The following is a 21,247-nucleotide window of genomic DNA, read 5'->3' as shown; positions in this document are numbered from 1 at the left end:
TTACACCAACTTGAGTTACTGCCTGCATTTGTGTGTAATGAAATTGCGGTTCTTTAAAAATTGTCTCTGCTTCAGATGCTTCAGATGTCTCAGTGATTCAGTTGTGTTCCCCCTCCTAGAAAAAGAACATAGTCAAGGATTTTGAGCCAGAAAATTAAAAATAAAACTAAAAGAGGGGAGGGGGGCTATCAAGAGAATTGAAATGGACCTTGTTGCTTTTGTTGTTTTAGCACCTTCTGCAGACAAGAGATATATTTTTAGGTTAGTTTGAGAACATTCAAAATATGATATGCATTATTTGTTTTGCTCATAAAGTGACCGTGTTTGGTATATTTAGAGATATGAGCATGAAGAATAAAATTAAAACAAAAAGTGGCTATTTTTCTTCCCTCTCTTACTATAATTAGGGGGAAAGATTAGACAGAGCTTGATTTAAAGTGGATTGCAATTCCCTGCTCTCCACAAAAAATAAAAGGCCTCTTTCACTAAGTCTCCATTGTATTACTTTCTTTCTGACCCCAGTTAAACTAATGAGGGTTGATGGTGTGAGACTTTGGGTCAGGGCTTAAGAATAATAAAGCTTCACCTGGGCCGATGTCCTCTCCTGACTGGATTTCTTTCTGCTTTTCCCAGGAGTGAGTCTTCCACTTCTGAGCTGAAGCAGACTGCAGCCCAGCTCACCACTGGCAAGCACGTTTCCGCTGCATCCCATGACGGCTGAAATTGCAGCGTGGGCACATAGAGGAGGTTCTAATCTGGGCACGCAACTGTGGCTTTGGATCACCAGTCAGGAGCTGGTGTCACTGATGCTCCAAGCAACCCCAACCCTATCAGTGCACAGGGCAGACGACAGACGCAGAGCATAAATTGTGCTACACTATGCAAGAGGGGCCTGTTGGATTGTAGGACAGGACTGTCTACCCTGGCTGTTGCAAACTGGAAGCACATTCCTGCATTTAGTCCCTCTGGAGAGGATCATGGAGGGAAACGCCTTTGGAGCTCCAGGGCTCCCTAATGCCACGGGTCTTGGAACTTGGTTTCTGCTTTCAAACAGGCAAATGAAGGGGCCACAATCCTTCTTCAGTCTCAGACATAATCCAAGTAGATGCAGTTCATATTCTGCATAATGTTCGGTTTAATACCTTGCTACTCAGAGCCTCATCCTGGGATCTGTAGCCTTGGCATCACCCAGGAGCTCATTTGAAATGCAGAGTCTCAGGCCTGACCCAGACTTACGAATCAGTATCTGCATTTTAGCAGGATCCTCTGGTGATTTGTATGCACATTAGAGTTTGCAAAGCACTTGTGTAATTCATGTGTATTTAGTTCTGACTGAGCAAAGGGTAAGACAGGGAAAATTCGTACCCTTAACTAGGGTTTTTATGTATAAAAATAATGACTACCAGCTATTATTTTCTCTCCTGGAGATCATATGGCTTGAGACCATAAATATGCATACATGTGTATGCACATATGTTATCTAAGGGCTGTAGAGTGCCTAGGAGGGCAGGTCTTGAATCCTGGCTTCATAATTACCAGCTCTGTGAGCTTGGATGTGATGCCATGCCTCTGATTTTCACTTTCCTCGTGTAAAAAAGTGCGATAGTCAATCTGCTCTTTCCAACTGTGTAAAAGGAGAAAAAATCTGTCTATGTCCCCTCAAAGACAGGTTTGGGGGAGTAAAGGAAAATAGCTCTACAGTATCAATCACTTTTAAGGGTACTGGGAAATGGACCAGAGGATGTGATGAGGTGATAATAAAGGGAAGGAGTCAGGAAAGGTAGGAGGTAAACAAGATCGATGTTCAGCCTAGCCGGGCTTACTGGTTAGGCTTCATTCTGTTTGGATGCCATCCTTTCCAACCGGTCAGTACCAGGTCTGTGCTAATTGTTAAATATTTTATATATCACCCCAGAGGTGGGAGATTAACACACCACTGGAACTTTTGGATCTGGGCCCAGACCCATTATCAAATTCTACTCAACACACATGAGCATGTAAGTTCCACATTCCCAATTAGATGAATTTCACTATAGGCCATTCAGACAGAAAGAGGCAGTCCTATTGGGCACCAGTGGTCCAGCACACATTGGAGAGGTTATCTCTTTTCCAAGGCTGGGATCAACACCCAGCAAGGAGAAGACCCTCAACTGGTACCCTTTCCATACCACTGGCTCGGCTGCCCACCACCCACAGACCCACAAAGCATAGAGGGCTATGTTTCTGTTTCTACCCCGGCATTTCAGCATAGTATTATGTTCACCAAAAACGTGTTGCTTGTTTTGGAGGAAGGTGAGAGGGTAAACATGGCTCAAGTTAAGAGATGAGTTTTGGAGGAAAGCAACAACAAAAAAATTCTTCACCTACTGCATGGCTTTTGGAATTTCGGGAAATCGAATGGAAATGCAAGAAGAGAAAACAATGTTTATTGAGAGCCTGCTGTGTGCTAGGGTCTTTGCTTATTAGTTTGTTAAATACTCACCATGTCCTCTGAGGACTCTCGGAGGTAAAAATTCATTTTATAATTGATGACCTTGAGGTTCAAAGAGGTTAAGAGATTTGTCCAAGGCCACACAGCTAGGAAACAGAAGTGGGATTTGGACCCTGTTATCCCTTCACAACTCCACATGCCAGACTTGGGTCCCACCCAGGGAATGAATCAAGTTCTTGCAGAATCATGCACCTAACCACCATACCATGGAACGGGTATAGGATAATGCATCACATTTAATCAATATTAATATTTTCCCTAATTTACAGATGGGAAAACTGAGGTTTAATTAAATAACATGCCTCAGGTCACACAGTTCACAATTGGCAAACTTGGACTCTGGCTCCAGAGTGGGCTCTTAAACACCAGGCCAATGTATCCCAAAACTGTTGGGACATAAGAACCACCTGGGAATCCTGGTGAAAAATTCACTTTGCCACATCGCTAGCTGGGAAGAAATAATTGGTAGGTCTTGTTGCAGCTCCAAGTGATTCTTATGACCAGGCGAGTAGGAAAGGCTTCACCAAGTCCCTGGCCATATGCGCTAAGTAGAAAGAGAACCGTGCTCTTGATCAGAAACCTTCAGTCCTTGGGGAAGTTCTGCTCCAACTCCCAACCTGCTTCCTCCTTTTTTTTTTTTTTTTTTTGTCCCAATGATCCATTTGGCAAATATTTATTGTTAAACATTAGGATAGGAACTAGTATCCTGTCTAGTATCCTTGAGAGTGGGGAGCCACTGAGGGTTTTGCATTTTTTTTTGTATTCTGCTAACATATATAACATAAAATTTTCCATTTTAACCATTTTTATGTGTACAATTCAGTGGCGTTGATTTGCCCCAACCTCATTAATTTACAGACAAGGTAATGGAAACAAGAAGGGGCGAATACCCAAGCTTGATTCAACAGGAAGCAGCAAAACAGGAACAGAAACTCAGGTTTCAGATTTCAGGCCTTATGGACACACTTGACACCTTGTTTGTAACCCCCTGAAAAACATGCCAGAAACCTTGGAAGACAGAGGCACAGAAAACAGTGTCCTCTGAATCCAGCCAGAGGGAAAATTGCCCTCTGACTCTTGGGATCCAACTTCAATTGCTGCTCTCAGTCCACATCCACGATCTTGCCAAAGGTCCTTCAGAAAAGACAGCATACAACTGTGTCTCCAGGAGACAGGTTGAAGATTTTGCCAAGATTTGGAATATTGCTGCACTGCAAGACTCAGAAATAGCCCTGAAAATCAGATGGTAATGCCAGCTATCCATTAATAATCTCTCCACTACCAGCCTCCTTGGCTTTCTCTTGTTACAATAAGATCGTGCTGTATTACAAAGCACCCAGGTGTGGGAGTGCAGAAAAAGGGCCTCTAGGCCTGGCTATGCCAGAATCTTCTACGGGCCCTTGGCCTTGGTGTTACCATCTGTAAGAAGTGGGGTTTGGACCCTCTGATTTCCAAGTCTTCAGGGAGAGTGGATATAGTGCAGCCCAACAGACTAGAGGTTTGAGGGCTGGCCTATTTATTTGCTAGTTACATGCTTTAAGGTAATTCACTTCAACACTCTGAGCCTCAGTTACCTCAACTTCAAAATGGGAGGTTTTGTGCAAAATGTTCTCCAAGATCTCTTCCAGCTATAACATCTGTATTTTTGGGGGAATGGAATGAAGGGAATTGACAGGTAGAGAATAGGAAGTCTTGTGTAGTGTTCAAGTTGGCAATTTGAAGAGGGAGAGAGCTGGGAGCCAGGGAGACACTATTGCTAAATGGGCTTTGGTGTTGAACCAGGCGCTGTCATTTCTTAGAAGTAGCCTAATCTCTTTTTGCCCGTGTGGTAGACATGATTCATGCCCTACAAATATTTCTAGGTCTCTGTTTCCCTGCACATAGTAGGATTTCATTTCCCTGCCCAACCCTTTGAGAGGAGCTATGATCATGGGATTTGCTTTGACCAAAGAAATGTGAGTAGAATGTCACTTCTGGGAGGAAGTAATGAAAACCAAGTTTCTTTCTCACCATTACAGTGTTTATAAGATAACATGAAGATGTTGCTTCCACAAGCCCAGATTTCCAAATACTAGAATGAGATGTGCCCCTGTCATCTTATGAGGGGCATGTGGTACAAGGAACAAATAAACTCTTTTGCATCAAGCCATTTGGGATTTGGGGGTTTTTATTATCAAGGCACAACCTAATACATTCTGACTGATACATTCAGTCAGAACTGTAAAGCCAAGTTATTAATACCCTGTTTGTAGAAGGTATTAGGAAAGACTAAATGAGAAAACACATAAAGGAATAGATATTTTAAAAATACTCATATGGTAGAAGGGGATAAAATGGAAAGTGGGGTGGGATGGGGATACAGAAGAAGCATGCACAATTAACCATTTCCCAGGAAGGAACTACAAGAAAGCCAGGACAGCTTTGAAGGCCACTTTATAAAATTTGACTCAGTATCCTCAGTTGGCGAAGAAAGCACCACTAACAAAGGTCAGCTTTCTTCAAATCCTTAAAGCAAGCCCTTCTGTCTCATTAGGCATGGGTTGGGGTGCAAATCCTGAAATCCCAAATTTTACCCAAAACTGTCCTCTTTATGCTGTACAATATGCACATCTGATAAGGAGACCAGATTGCAGAGTGCTTTCCTAGTAAATCTCTCACGAATTCCTCATCTTTGTAGGTCATTCTTGAAGGCCTGTGAGCAAACGCCTGCTGCTGGCAGAAGAGTCTTATTTTTGATGAGGCTTTTTGCAAAATCAACAGTGTAATTTGCTCAGCCCCACTCCCAAGCAGCCTCTCCTCACTGCCATTTCTGAGACTCCAGGCTTAATAATAGTTCTGGCTTGATAGTTATCTAAATCCTAGCAATCAATACCCAAAGTTCACCCTTCCTCTTTATGGCAATAAAGCAGGATGAATGAGGATGGGAGAGGGAAGGGAGTTTAAAAAAAAAATCAAACACCACCAACTTCCCACTTCAACTGCCTTTGCCAATTCCCACATCGATCAAGTGCTAAGAGAAGGGGATTCGGATTGTGATCCTCCGTGGGTCATTAAGACCAACACAGGACACCCAAAGGGATTAGAAACAGCCTTGCTCTGAGTTCAAGGGAAATTCTGAAGTGAGATCATTGGTTTCTCACATTTTCTCAGAACCTGACACTTTACTGAAGGCTTTCGTGTCCATTAATGTCCATTTGACCCTGATTCCTAATCAGTGCGCTTTCTCGGGTCTACACAATCTTAAAACAACCCTTAATTCCTTCCCAGGAATAAATCACCTTGTGACTTTGGTATCAACTCTGTCTACTTCTCTCTCCTCCAAACGTTCCATCTTTCACCCTCTCCCAGCTTCCTTGCCTCTCTTCATCTGTTTTCTTATCTCGTCAATGCTTTTCTCAGCTGACACTTCTCTTTTTAATTCTTTCCCGCTTGTCATTCCTCCTCTATCACTCAGACTCTTCTTGGCATCTCCTCCGTCTTTGTCTCTCTCCACATCTCTGCTTTGTCTCTCTGACGTTTCTCTTTGTTTTCTCTTCTCCTGTTTCTCTGTGTGAGTCTCTTAGTGCCTGCCATACTTAATCTTCACACACGGTGGGCAAACCCTGCACTGGTCAAGGGCCCTAAGCATCTGCACCTACTCCTCCCCCGAGATGGGCTCCAGCCACATGTGGCAATCTGTGCAGGTGGCTTCACATGGGCTTTTCCTCTGCCCAAGGTTCCTCTTTGGTTAGGTATTTGGCAGACCCCTGTGGCCCCTCAGTCCTTCCCGCCTCTCTGCTGAGAGAAAGGACAGGACAGGTAGCTCTCCTCATCACATGCTAATGTGGGAAAGGAATTGCCTAGATTTGTTATCCAAGGACCAGAAATCAGAAGAGCATTGGTTTGAGAGTCAGGAATTCCAAGTTTTAGTCTTGGAGAAACCCCAAATCACTGTGGGCATGAGGCAAGTTAAATCCTTTTCTGGGCCTCAGTTTCCCTATCCATACAATAAGGGGTTATGCCTCAACTATTTAATCTTTGAGTGCTCGTCTAATTCAGAGTCGCTGGTTTTAAATTTGAGGCTTTTAATGAAGCAGAAATCCAGGTTGCTCTTTCAAAGGCTCAAGAGGGGAAATGAAAACACAGACCTCGCTTTTATCAGTGATTGCTGGGTGTATTGTCTAGGCAGGAACTGGGGCAGGGCGGAGAATAGAGCCGAGTTGCCACTGTCGCACAGGAGACTCTCTAGCTCGTAGAGATTTTCAAATCCCAGGCCAGGCAGTTGTCAGCAAATGAGCATATGGCTGGTGGTGGAGCCTGCTGGCTACTCTCAAGGGCTGGCTGGACCGGAGATTACTTCAAGGAGGGAAGGAAGGAGGAGGAGGTGAGAAATGACAACTGCCTTTGATGCTGAAAATCTTGCAGGCCTGCCTTCTGGAACCTGGAGGACAAAGGAGCCTCAGCCTCCCCCCTGTGTGGGCCTTAGGAAAGGAGGCTCGAAAGGGATAAATTTAGACTCATCAGAAGCTGCTCACCTTCCCACGGTGGGGAGTCAAATGACTTAGTGTGTGGCTCCAAGAGGCAACATGGGCTGGGGATGGAAATAATTGCAAAGAAAGTTTCTCTGAGGCCAGGGAGGAGAGCTTAAAGAGATAGGCTACTGTAATATAATGGTAGTCTAAGGATCCCTAAATCTTGAGGCTGTTATCAAGAGAAGAAAACTGCTCTATTCACCATACCCCCATCCAGAGTACACAGATACTGGCTCTTCAGAGACACCCCAAGATCGAGAGGTTGGAACAATGAGCAGAGTGAGGCAGAATAAAGACTCCTAATGGGGTTAAAATTCTCTCTGATTCTGGGCATCCTCAGGTCAATATTTAAGGCACCATGCTCCTTATTGACCAGTCTGTTGGTCATGGGAGACAACCACACAGGGTAATCAGGAGATCTGAGATCATGGGCTAGCTAGCACTGCAATGACGTGCTTTGTGAACTCAGCCAAGTCCCTTCCCCCTAGTAAAACCAGATCCCAGGACTCCATGATGCCTAGGTCCGTTCAGGATCCAGCATCTTACTACCTATGCAAAACCTCTCTTTTGACCAAACTAAACTTCACACAAGAAGACAGGAACTAACACAATAGATCATTTATCATCTACCAGTAATAGAAGTTGTGAGAAATCCAACTTCATAAATCAAGCACTGCCTATATAGCGGCTGCATGTGAAAAAAATTCCCCCTTTTAAAGATGAGGCTTTTAAAGACATAGGCTGACCGTGGGCAGATGTGGAGCAGGGTGTATCTAGAGACCTGTTTTCCTGACTCCCTCCTCCTGATTATCCATACATCCGGACCTCTGCAGGCTCTTCTGGAGAATAAAAAGGCCTTATAGTTCTTTACCATTCCAAGAGGAGCTTTTCTTTGCTATCGCTTCGGACTCCAGTTCACAAACCTTTTCCTTTGTAAAGCCTTTCATCATCCCTTCTAATTTCTTTCAAAAGGCTTTGCACAGGAACTCTTTGGAAACCCTGCTATTCCTTGGAACACTGCTTTGCAAATTAAATTTTCCTTTTTTATTTTTTTTTTTCTCAGATGTGTATGTCATCTTGCAAGCTCGTAAATTCTTTCCCGGGAGGCAGGGACATTTTCTTTACTTTTTCTTTTGGATTCCAGGCAGCATTGTTTTATCCATCATGATGCTCAAGACAGAGTCTCATAGACTATTACAATTATAGAAACTAGCATTACAGAATGTCAGCATTGAAGTAAATCTAGAGTTCATCCAGGCTGTCCTTAAAGTTCTCCCAAAGCTTTTTCAACAAAGGGTCATTCAGGCTCTCCTCGAGCATCTGAGTTGAAAGAGCCCTTTATTGGGAACTGGAGAACCTGACTCTGCCACTAAATTACTGTGGGGCTGCCAGTCACTCGGGTCACCCTTGAACCCTCCTTACCCTCACCTCCAGCCATACACCAGATCTTGTCCATTATGTCTCCCCACTATCTTCCCAAATCCTCTTTTCTCTCCAATATTGTTTCCATCATCCTGTCTGAAGCCACCAAACTCTCTCTTGGCTTCCACAATGGACTCCTACATCCACTTCCACTTTCTCCCATCCATCTACTTTCCACATGGCCACCAAGAAGCTGTACAATGCCATGCACCCATGACCTGCTTCCCTCCTTTAACCCATTTAATAGTTTTTCCGTTGCCCTTAGAGCAGAGACTTGGTCTGCAAGACCTTCATGATCTGCCACTGTTCCCTGCTCCAGATTCATATCCCAGCATTCCTCCCTTACTTACTCAGTTTAACCACATGTGGCTTTCTTCATTTCCTGAAACCAACCAAGTTCTTTTCCTCCTTAGAACATGGGTATCTGCTATTTTCTCTGCTTGAAATGTTTTCCAATTCTAACCCCTATTTACATTTGAGATCTTAGCTAAATAACACTTTTTCCAAAAAGTAGATTCTAAAGCCTTCTTATTGCTTCCTAATCTAATAGATGCCCTCCCCCATTCTGTTCTAACTAAATCAGATTCTACTATTAATCATTTTCCTGCAACTCTGACCCTGACTTCAGAGTACTACCACAATTTTTAGGAAATACATCAGACACGCCCTCCCCAACCTACCTGTCACTATACCTAAGAATCACAGTGTCTGAGGCCCATTTTTATCTCATCCCCATTGTATTTCCACTACCCAGCATGGTACCTGGCACATGGTAGGTGCTCAAAAAGCATGTATGAGTGGTTTTGAGGAATTCACGTCTACATTCTAGATCTTGATAGTACCATAAAATTGGAAATAAAGGGGTATGTTAAATTAGAGCAAGGTTTTGGAGTCAGCCAGACTTACATTTGAATGCTGAATCTGCGTCTCACTAGGTAATGACCCTGAGGAAGTCACTTAACCTCTCTGGTGTTGACTTTTCAAGTTTAAGCAGGCTGCAGTGCCTCAAAGGGTTCTAATCATGAAGCTAAAATAGCCTTATCCAGGTTTTCTCACTTTCTGGATGATGGTCTTGGGAAAGTTACTTAAAATTTCTGTTTCTCATCTATAGAAAGGTGATGATAACAGCCCTTTCCTCACAGGGCCATTGTAGGACTTAAGTGAGCTAATGCATAGAAAGTGCTTAGAGCAGCCTTGGCATGTGCTGAATTAAGGTTAGCTGCCATTATCGTTATTATTATTACTATCATTATTATTAATAATAATAATATTAAAGTATTAAATACTTCATAAAAAGGTTGATATAGAGTAATTCTCAATAAATAGCAGGCATTATTGCCACTCTTACTATAGTCATCACTATTATTAACAAGATGATGGGATGGGAGTGTGCCCAATTATAATGGTGATATTTCTTACCAGTTCAGACTTCCATCACTATGACATCAAATGATAGGGAGAGCAGCATTTAGAAATAATATCCCATTCCATTTTCTTGCAAAACTGCATAAAAGTATAGTTATTAATTTTTTTCAAAGGTTCTATCTTATACATGGAACAAGACTTCTCACTCAACCTTCTCATATTTCTTCAGATTTTGAGTTATGACTAATCCCACCCCAGGTCTCCCCTCTCCAGGCACACCGACCCGAGCCTCTTCAACTGTCCTCAGGCAGCCTTTCCTACTTTGCCTGCATTTCCTATTTTAAATATAACTTGGCAAACTGATAACCATTCTATTCCCTCTCATCTGAGAGTAGTCTCATTGTTTAATTTCTTATGTACCTATGTATTCATTAAGATGGAAAGACAAATTTAGTATACCGTGGAGTAAAAGAAAAAGCAGTTTTCTAAACAGTTGTACTGGGATGTGGTGTCTGTGCATATACATACATACGTACATACACACATACATACAGAGACAGAAAGATAAGGAGGCAGAAGTGTTCTAAAAATGTTCAGGAATATGTTAATTCTGGATATTTCTGGGTGGTGGGATCTATATTTTCCACTTCATTAAATGACTTTACTTTTGAACTGCCTGAAGAGCCAAGAAAGGATACTTGCCTTTTTCAATAGACTGAAAAAACTTAATTAAAAATTTAATTCCACTAACTATACTTATTGGATTTAAAAATATATGAAAAGAGTCAGGGAAATAGGGAATGGAAAATAAGGACTAGGCCAGGGGAGAAGGGCAGGCATCAGTGAGTATGGGGAGATGTTGGCCAGTACTGCAGCCTTCTATCCCACAGGGCCCAGGGGTTCCTCCCCCTGCCCAGATCTGGGGTCAGTGACTCAGACGAGTGTGCAAGTGTCTGCCACGTACCTAAATGTCATCTGGAAGACTTGGCCTTGGTTCACATGCTGGGTCCGGTTGTTGTAACCATGTAGCATCTCTCCAAAGAGGGTGTCGTTGAATTTGGAGTCAGGTTTGAGGCACTTGGGGCCCTCGCAGACATCTGAGAGCATCAGGCAGGATTTTCCATCTGGAGCCAGCTTGTACTCCTCCACACAACTGTATGACAAAACAGAGCTGAGAGTTAGCTCCACATCCTGGATGTCCTCACTGGGGGTGACCTAAAACAAGGCTCCCGAACCTGTAAAACAGGTCAGAGTTTAGGAGTGGATACAGCTATTCTGGCTGGAGTTTATGTAGGACACAGGTGTCTGGAGAAAAGCACATTAATCCTACAAATTGCTAAACTCAAGGAAAGTCATTTGTGACATCTTGAAGGAGTGGAGGGGAAACCAGGATGCACATCTGTACATGGAGCAAATTTAAAGAACTGTTGGCCACGCACACACGGACTTTGAAAAGCATGACAGACCAATTCACGGGGAATTATCAACTAGTTTCTCAAATCAGAATCTATTCTCAGTGGATTTGTTGATCAAGGTTAAAGACAGTAGCAAAAACAATCCAGGACCATGGACAGTGCATAGAACAGCAGCCACTGCTTATGTTCAATTAGCAATGTTAGCAGCCTCTGTAGGTCTCTAATCACCCAATCCTGACAGCCAGAGTGCCCTTGACATGCCTCTGAGGCAGGGACGGGCTCCTGTAAGGAGCAAACAGCCATCCAAGTGGGGTGTGGAAATAATATTTGCAAATTTGGAATGTTTGAAGTGGAAAAAGACTGCCTTAGAGATGGACAGGAGTGAGAGAAAGAGAGACAAGGCCTATGAAAAATCAATCTAGAAACTGGAATTCTGAGTTCATGGTCCTGTGCTAGGCAGTGGGGAGTAAGTCCACATGAATAAATAAGACAGACAAGAGCATGGGCTGTACATTTGGAGACATCTAGTCCAAATGCCATCTTTACTCCTTTTGACCTGTGTGAACCTGAGCAAGTTATTTAACCTCTTTAAACCCAAGCTTCCTCATCTGTAAAGTGGACTAAATATTCCTAAACTATCTTAATTCACTAGGTTGCTATGAGGTAACATAATACATTGGCTGTGAAAACAGTTAAGGATTGCAATTTACTTTACCAAATAATTATAGTAGCAGTAGTGATGGTGGTGATAGTGGTGGGAGTAACAGCAGCTTGTTTTGTGAGCATACATTATCCACTAGGCACTTAGTATATTTATTTTCTAACCATGAAGAAAAGGGAAGTATCACCATTTCTATTTTACAGATAAGCAAAATGAGGAGTCAAGAAATGAAGCAAGTCACACTGTGAGAAAATGGCAGATCTGGCATTCAAATTCAGGTCTATTTCACAACAAAGGCATCTTTTTTTTCTCCCGTCTCCTCCAACTCCTGTGGCTGCTATGTGCATGCTTTGGCCCTGGGAGGTTGTGTTGTTTGGAGGGAGTATGAAGCAGGCAGTCTCTTACTTGTCTTTCCTCCATGGGGTGGAGTGGAGATTCCATTAAGCCTGACTGCAAAGGGAATCAGGAGCTCATATGGGAGATGGGAGAGGCTCTGCAAGGTGTTTGGGAAGAAAGTGTACCCAGATTGCAGGGACAAATAGCTGATGCCAAAGACAGAACACAGCAAAGGCAGGAAGGAGACAGGCAGAGGTGAAAGCTTGACCCAAGATCCCTCTAGTGAAAAGCCAGGAACAACTCATGCATGAAGCAAGCTGTCAGTCTCTCCCCACTGCCACCTGATCTCTAGTGCACTGCACTGATGCACTGATGCTCACAAGCTCCTGCCAAAGCACAGTTGAATGACTCATGGAAGGAGGCCCTGTCTTGGTCTTCTACTTACTTGCAGAAGCACCTTGATCAAGTCTATTCTCCCTTCTTTCAGCATCTGTTAAATGGAAGTAACTCCCCCTTCACATGGTTGCACTGCAGATGAAGTGAGTGTATAAGGAAGTGCAGAATTTATGACAAGTACTCAATAAAGTCTAGTTTCATCCATTTATCCCAGGAGGCTCCCAGCAAAAACAGAGAAATGGTTTACTGGTAGAGTATTCCCTCTCTCTCTCTCCCTCTCTCCTTTCTCACACACAACCTTGTGAGCTCTCTCTATAATATTAAGAAATAACTACATTTTTGCTGTAAATTATTAAACATTATCAAAGGCTACAGAATAAAAATGTGGACATTCTTCATTTCCTACTCCACACACATTCTCACCTCCCATTCTAGTGGTCATCCTTGTTAATTGTTATACATTTTCTAGGTTTTTCTCAAGGCATTTAGATACATGTGAATACACACACATACACATGTATATTCATAACTATAAACTCAAACAGAATTATACTGTACATTGTTGTGAGACACATATTTGCACCTAAGACTATTTTTGGAGATCATTTCAAGTCAGTATATATATAGAGCTATCTTTTTTAATGGCTATTTGGCATTGCTCAGTATAAATGCACCCTAATGCTTTTAACCAATCCTTATTGATGTGCATTTTGGTTGTTTATAGCTGTTTGTATGAAGAATGGTGCCATAATGAATATCTCTGTACATATATCATTGTGTACATGTGTGCATTTCCATAAAACAGATTCTTAGCAGAGGGATTGTTGGGTCAATGTTTTATGGGTTTTAAAATTTTGATAGGTACTAAATGATCATCTGTAGAAGCTCTACCAGTTTACAACCCAATCACTGATGAATGACAGAGCCCATTTCCCCACATATTTCATGTTCATTATTGTCATTATGGAATGGGAAAAAAATAACTCATTTTTGTTTGGATTTGCATTTCCCTGATTACTGGTGAGGCTCAGTACCTTTCCATGTCAGGGTCATTAGTATTTCTTCTACAGTGGAATGTCCATTCATGTCTTATGCCCATATTTTTCTATTTAGATTTTTGCCTTTTTTCCTTACTGCTTTATATATGTTCTGCATATCTTCTGGATAGTTATCCTTCATCTGCCTTTTATATTGGGATTTTTTTCTTCTAATTTGTGCTTGCATTTAATTTTCTTTTTGATATCTTTTATGTATAACCTATCTGGACTGGTCCTTTATTGCTTCTGCATTTTTTGCAATGCTTAGGAATGCTACTACAACCACAAGATGGTAAAATACTCCTCTGTATATATTTTTTAAACATATTTACATATTTTTTTCATATTCAGTTATTTAATATGTATGGAATGGATTTTTGTGCATGATGAGGGGGTTATTTTAACTTAATTATTTTTTTATAAATGGCTAGCCAAAAACCATCCTTTCATCCCAACCTTTCGCCAACTAATTTGAAATGCCGTCTTTATCATAGACTAAATTACTATGAATATATGGCTGGATATTTTCCTATTTAATTGTCTTTCTATTCCTTTAATAATTTTATGCTATTTTAATTAGTATAACTTTATAGTGTGTTTTGAATATCGTATAGTAAGTCTTCTTCTTATCACCACCACTGATTTTTTATTTCAAAATTTCCTGGACTGTTCTTACTTATTTTTACCATGAGATGAATTTTAGAATCAGCATGTCAAATTCAATGTAAAATCCTACAGGGATTTTGGGTGGTATTTTATTGAATCTGTAGGCTAAATTGAGGAGAGTTTTAAATTTCCTTTAAGAACTATATATTGAGGGCCTACTCTGTGCTAGGCATTGCCAACAACTGAGACAGAGACCATGTCACTGTTTCCCATACTGTGTCCCCGTCATGCACATACAATGTAGATTAAGCCTCCCTTGCAGTTGGTCTGGGGGGGGATGTGCCTGGATCCTCAACAATGGATTCTGGGCTAAAGTGATATAAGTCACTGCCAGACCTAGCTCTTTAAAAAACATCCTGTGTGTTACCCTTATGAAACTCATTACTGCAAAGAAGAGGCTAAATTTGCTTATAATTGCAGCTAAGGGTCTCCCTCTGATAACTGTTTGTTGCTCAGATGTGGCCCTCTCTCTCCAGCTAACCCAACTCAGCAGGTGAATTCACTGCCCTCCCCACTACGTGGGACCCGACTCTCAGGGGTGTAAATCTCCCTGGCAACGCAGAATATGACTCCCGAGGATCAACCTGGACCCGACATCCTGGGATTGAGAACATCTTCTTGACCAAAAGGGGGATGCGAAATGAAACAAAATAAAGTTTCAGTGGCTGAGAGATTTCCGATGGAGTCAAGAGGTCACTCTGGTGGGCATTCTTATGCACCCTATAGATAACCCTCTTTAGGTCTTTAGGTTTTAATGCACTGGAATAGCTACAAGTAAATACCTGAAACTATACAACTGCAACCCAGTAGTCTTGACTCTTGAAGACGATTGTATAGCAATGTAGCTTACACGGGGTGACAGTGTGATTGTGAAAACCTTGTAGATCACACTCCCTTTATCCAGTGTTCGGATGAATGAGTAGAAAAAATGGGGACAAAAACTAAATGAAAAATAGGGTGGGGGGATGATTTGGGTGTTCTTTGTTATTTTTATTTTTTGTTCTTATTTTTACTTTTTCTGGTATAAGGAAAATGATCAAAAAATAGATTGGGGTGATAAATGCACAACTATATGATGGTACTGTGAACAGCTGATTGTACACTGCAGATGACTGTATGATATGTGAATATATCTCAATAAAACTGAATTTAAAAAATAATAATTAAAAAAAAATATCCTTTGTGATTCTCAAGCCCTCTCTTCCCCTCCTATGGCAAGCTTGGAGACTGTGTGTTCCCAAAGCATATTACAGGATGGAAGTGGGCTGCCTGACTCACATCAGAAGTTGCATGAATGAGAAACAAACTTTTCTGTGCAAGCTTCTGGTCTGAGGGGCTTCATTTGTGATCACAATGTAGCTTATCTTATCCTGACTAAAACAGCAGCTTTGCAGCGTGGAGTCTTCTTATTCAGGAACATAGTTTGTATTTCCATTATCAGGTGTTCTTTCAACTCTTCAGTAAAATTTTAGAACATTTGTTTTTGTAAAGGTCTTGCCCATGTCTTGTGGGGTTTATTCATAGGCGTTTACATGGAACACTACGCTCTAGAGGTTACAAGCTTTCCTGATTATGCCACCTAACAGCTGTGTGTCCTTGGTCAAATTTCTTAACTTCTCTGTACTTCCTTTGCTTACCTGTAAGAAGTTCCAATCCCACAGAGCCACTTTGGGGATTAAATGAGATATACCTGGAGTGTAGTAAACCCTTGTAGAGTAATAAATTCTATCACTATGGTCTTGCCGACTTCAGGAATAGTATCTCTTTTGGCCTTAATATTTTATAATTTGCTATTGATATTGAGGAAAGCAATTACTGATTTTATAACTTCATCTTGCATCCTACCAACATAAAGAACTCATCAGTTCTAATATATCTACCAGATTTTTCTATGGATGGGCATATATTTATCAAGTTTGAGATTAGAATTATGCTAGGAATATGTTATAAATTAGAAAAATGCCCTTTCCTTTTTTTTTTAAATCTGGGTCAGTTTATATAAGATAGAGGTTATACATTCCTTGATGATTTGACATAACTTAACTATAAAAGCTGGGCTTAACATCTTTATTCCAGTGGTAGCTATTTAGCTTTCTTATCGTTTATTTCTGTGTTATCTGCCTATTTAGATATCCTACAGCATCTTGAGTCAAAGTAGGTAATTTATATTTTCTAAGAAAATAATGCATTTTACCAAGACTTTCAAATATATTGAGATAAACTTGTACATAATATTCTCACTAAATTTGTTTTATCTTCTGTGTTCCTACGATTATGCCCCCAGCTCATTCCTAACTTGTTTATTTGTGTTCTCTCTCTCTCTCCCTTGAACAGGTTTTTGAGTTTTATTGATGAGACTCCTTTTTTCTTTTTCATTTATTTCAGTTTTTATTTGTATTAATTCCTTCCTTCTGTTTTATTAGACTTTGTTTTGTAATTCTTTTTCTGGCTTCTTGAGTTGGATGCTTCGTTTGTTTATTTTCAATCTTCCTTGCCACCGAATAAATGCCATGGAGGTAGTGATTACTGCTTTGCCTGTATCCAATGAGCTTGTCATGCAGCCTTCTTCCTTCTGTCCATTTCTAAAGAGTGGCAATTTGAGTTTAATTTCTTCTTACCCAAGTGTTACTTGGAAGGTTGTTTTGCTTTGTTTTTGGATTCCTAACCAGCTAGATTTGTTTGTTCCCCTTTTGTTATTAATTCCAATATTACAGAATTCTAGTCTGAGAATGTAGCTTGTATAATTTCTACTTTGGTGAATTTACTGCAATTATTGAGATTTCATGCCCCCTTACTTAAGGGAGATATAAGGTCCATATTTTGATCTAGTTAGACCTGAGTTCAAATAGAAGCCATATTACCTAACAGCTGTATGATCCTGATCAAGTTTGTTAACTTCCATAGGCTTCAGTTTCATAATCTATTAAACAGGGTTAATAATAATCCCTATTATAGGGCTGATGTGAGAATTTGAGGTAATAGATGTAATGAATAAAATAGCGTCTAGCACATAGTAGCCAATTAATGCATCAGCACTGTGACTATTATATTATTATACACATGTAATATGTATGTGTGTGTGTGCATATGCAAGGCTCAGTTCCTGCCTTCAAGATCCCACAGTCTTCTGGAGGTTTTCTTTTCTTTTTTTTAATATACAATCTGATTTGCAACTTAATACAACCTGTAGTAGATAGAATAATGAATGGTAACCCAAAGATGCCCACGTCCTAATCCCCCAAACCTGTGAGTATGTTACCCTACATGGCAAAAGGGACTTTGCAGATGTGATTTAGTTAAAATTTTTCAGCTTGGAAGATTATCCTGAGTCATCAGATTGGGTCCAATGTAATCACAAAGGTTCTGATAAGAATATAAGAAGGAAGCAGCAGCATCAGATTCAGAGAAGCAGAAGTGACAATGGAAGTAGAGAAGAGGGAGGGAGGGAGGTAGAAGCAAAAGCAGAGATTTGAAGATGCTATGCCTCTGGCCTTGCAGACAGCACAAGGGGCCATGAGCCCAGGGAAGGCGGCAGCCTCAGAAACTGGAAATGGCAAGGAAACAAATTCTCATCAATGCCTCTAGAAGTAATACAGCCCTGCTGACACCTTCATTTGAGGTAGCCTGACCTGTAGAACTGTAAGGTAATGCATTCATATTGTTTTAACACTAAGTTTGTGTAACAGCAGCTATAGGAAACCAATGCACAACCCAAACTGGAAGGAATTGCTTCCATTTTCAGATGAGAAAACTGAGGGTTGTGAAGTTAAGTGACTTAACCAGGAAGATATACCTGGTCAACAGTGATGTGTGGAAATAAACCTAGGAGTTAATATTTCAAGGTGTGTTAATATTTTAAGGCATATGAGTATTCGTAAATGTGAGTGTTTGCATGATTTTAACCATATCATCCCAACTGTAGGCTCCTGACGATTTTCTTTTGCCTGGGGATTGGAAAGGATTAGGATTTAGCAGGAGAGAAAGGAGGGAGAGAGAAAAGGCCTGGGGATGCAGGGAACAGAAAAAAAAAAAAAAAAAAATAGGGACTCAGAAAGGCAAATGATCCTCTGAGTTTTGAAACATGAGCAACTCTCTCCCCCAAGCCACCTCAGGGCACAGGATGATGTATGCAAAGGTCTATTTGGTTGTTGGTTTCTTCTTTTAGTTTTATTTTTGTCCCATGCCATATAATTATACAGCTCCTTTAGAACATTCTGTCGTCTGGGAGATTTTCTTACAGGAATTCTAAAGCGCGTAGGCTCGCAGGAAACGAGCCAAGATCTGTATGAAACTATATTTATACATATGCCAAAATGAAAAACATAAAATATAAGCACAAAGATACCAACTGGGCATTTTGGCTAAAGGCAACGAACATGTTGCCCTTAACACACCTGCCACATTTTAGAGAATACTAGAATGAGATGGCACTTTAGAGATTGCACCATAAAACCTTATGTGTGGTTAGGCAAGAGCATGTTTTATTTAAGCCCAATGGCCCTATTGAGAGATGGGTACTTTCAGTCCAACATTGCCATGAGGACCCCGAGCCATGGGACATTTAAGCTCCTTGACCAGGTTGCTTGAGTAGTTTAGGAAAGCTGGGACCTTGACTTGGATCTTCTTACCCCAAGCCAGTGCACGTCCCGTTTCAGCACAGCCAACTCCTTTCAGTCGGCTTGATATCCAAAAGAGGAAACTGTGACCCAGAACAAAATGGCCTTGTACACAGATTCTTGAAGTGGAGTAGCTATTCTCATATTCATTCCTTTATTCATTTTTTTCCTCGAAGGTTTATGGAATAAATAAAATTATATATATAAACATATTATATATACATTATATATACACATTATACATATGCATACTAGAAAAGATTTTTAAAATAGGGAAGAGACTCAAATCCAAGAAAAAAAATAAGATGAGAGAAAAGTTAAGAATAAGAATAGCTCTAGGATCTGTACCCCACACAGTCCTGGGCCAATGTTAGGGATGAACCCAAGCATCCTATCACCAAGGCAAGAGAGAAACACTCTTTTTCAGCTTTGCTGATCCTAACACCTGTGAGAAGTCCCTCCCCGTGAGTCATCAGGGCTAGACCCTCTGTGACACAGCAGCTAAGACGCTCAGATACATTAACTCTGAAAACCAGCATCACAGAAGTCTTTCTCATGAAGGCCCTTGGGATTGTCCTGATATTGGACCAAATGAAGCTCAGTAAAGCTGTTCTGACTGACCAACGGCAGATAGTCTGGGTCTGGATTCACTCATGGGCAAACTTTAATTTCTAGAGCAGCCATTTTGAAAGTAATGTACTCAAGGGTATAAGAAAAAGAAAGGGAGGGAGGAAGGGAGAGGGAAGAGAGTAAAGGAAAAGGAGGGGAAGGGAAGGGAAGGCAAGGGAAGGGAAATAAAAGAAAAGAAAAAGAAAAGTCCATGGGAGACTCTGTGCTAATTTATATATCATTTCTTATCTACCCTAAGACCACCAATAATTGTAAAAACGCTTGCATTTCACATACCACCAAAAAAAAAAAAAGAAAAAGAAAGAAAGAAAAAGACTGCCAGTTAAACTCTGTCAAACCACTGATAGTAAGGTGCATTTGAATTTCAGAGATGTTAACATGTGGAAAATATGGACTATTTAGAACCAATGAAGCATGATGTTTCTCTACTGCCAAACTTCTTAGAGCCTTTGCTATTCTCGGGTGCATGTGAACCCACATGGGGCAGTTACAGAATGTAGACTTTCCCATTTGAGCCACTGAGCCTTTTTTTTTTTTTCCAATCTTTGAACATTTCATAGAACTAATATTCCACAGAAGCTACACAGGAAAACACAAATCGAACAGAATGGATGGACTTTATATGCTTCAATTGCACATGAATATTCCTTACATCCAAGCAGAGAGCACAAAGTTATGATGCTTGCAAAGAACCTGGCATGCAGATATCCTGTGTTAACTATTAGAAGGCAGAATCCCCTTCCTTTCATCAAGAAGGCGGAGCAGCTAGGGTGAGGGCCCCATCCTAAAAGTTAGGAAACCACAACAAAATATGAGCCTGACAGAGTGCCTCTCCTCAACTTTGCAACTGGTTACTGGCAGTCAAAATTAAAACTGTGGTCTCCATTCTCTAGGTCAGTGTTTTCTATTACTAGAGCAGTTTTTGTTTTTGAAAACAAGAGCAAGAAGCTTCCAGTTAGCTACTGAACACATTTACTTTCTCCTCTCCTTTTCTAAAATCACATAAAGATGACCGTAAAGAGGCTAGGAAGAACAATTTTGAACTCATGTTTTTAAATACATTTTAATTTGATGTGGAATAGAGCTGTTTAGGATTCCTCTAGCTTCCACCTCAATTTGACCTCCCAGCTGGTTGGGAGACCCCTCAAAGCCTCAGTTTCCTCCTCTAAATGAGCTGAGACATCCTGAAACTTTAAAATGGTTGATGACTTCTCTATCTCTTACACAGGAATATACAGGACAGGAGCTAACTCTCCTAGCAAATAATGTCAGGAAGGTGTGTATCTCCATGAAAACCAAACCAAACCAAACCCAAACCCTGCAACCTTCCTTTTCTCAGGCAAGGACAACTATCTATTCCACTATGTTCTTCTGTTTACTTTGGTTGCCAAGAAGTACAGAGCTAAATTTATCTCAAGTTCAATAACTATCCCATTTCAAGCTCCTGAAACAATTTTCTCCCTTTCCCTCCTTACAAACATCTTCAGTTCAGTCCTATCTTATCTTCATATTAACAGTTTTATTATTTGTTGGATTTATGTGAATAAAATCAAATTCCTTTGGAAGTATGCATGGTATACATTTTCAAACACACACATACAAACACAAAAGAGACAAACTTGGTTGCTAGGTAACTTGCCAAGGTCTGTAAAATTCCTTCTAAATGCCTCATCTTAGTATCCAATGATTTTGGATACTTGA

General features: G+C 40.8%; 1 protein-coding gene across 3 annotated transcripts in view; it reads right to left on the bottom strand.

Moving 5' to 3' along the window:
- Window positions 1–21,247, bottom strand: part of ASTN2 (astrotactin 2) — a 926,574-nt gene that overhangs the window by 337,524 nt on the left and 567,803 nt on the right. For all 3 annotated transcript variants that reach the window (XM_037797191.1, XM_037797194.1, XM_037797193.1), the window contains exon 13: window positions 10,754–10,942. In XM_037797191.1, coding sequence (XP_037653119.1) covers window positions 10,754–10,942 — 189 coding nt within the window. The remainder of the gene's footprint in view (window positions 1–10,753; window positions 10,943–21,247) is intronic.

The sequence above is a fragment of the Choloepus didactylus genome, chromosome 10 (assembly GCF_015220235.1).
Source record: "Choloepus didactylus isolate mChoDid1 chromosome 10, mChoDid1.pri, whole genome shotgun sequence".
Classification (NCBI taxonomy): Eukaryota; Metazoa; Chordata; class Mammalia; order Pilosa; family Megalonychidae; genus Choloepus; species Choloepus didactylus.
The sequence above is the reverse complement of the archived record's forward strand: the minus strand, read 5'-3'. Positions and strand labels throughout refer to the sequence as shown.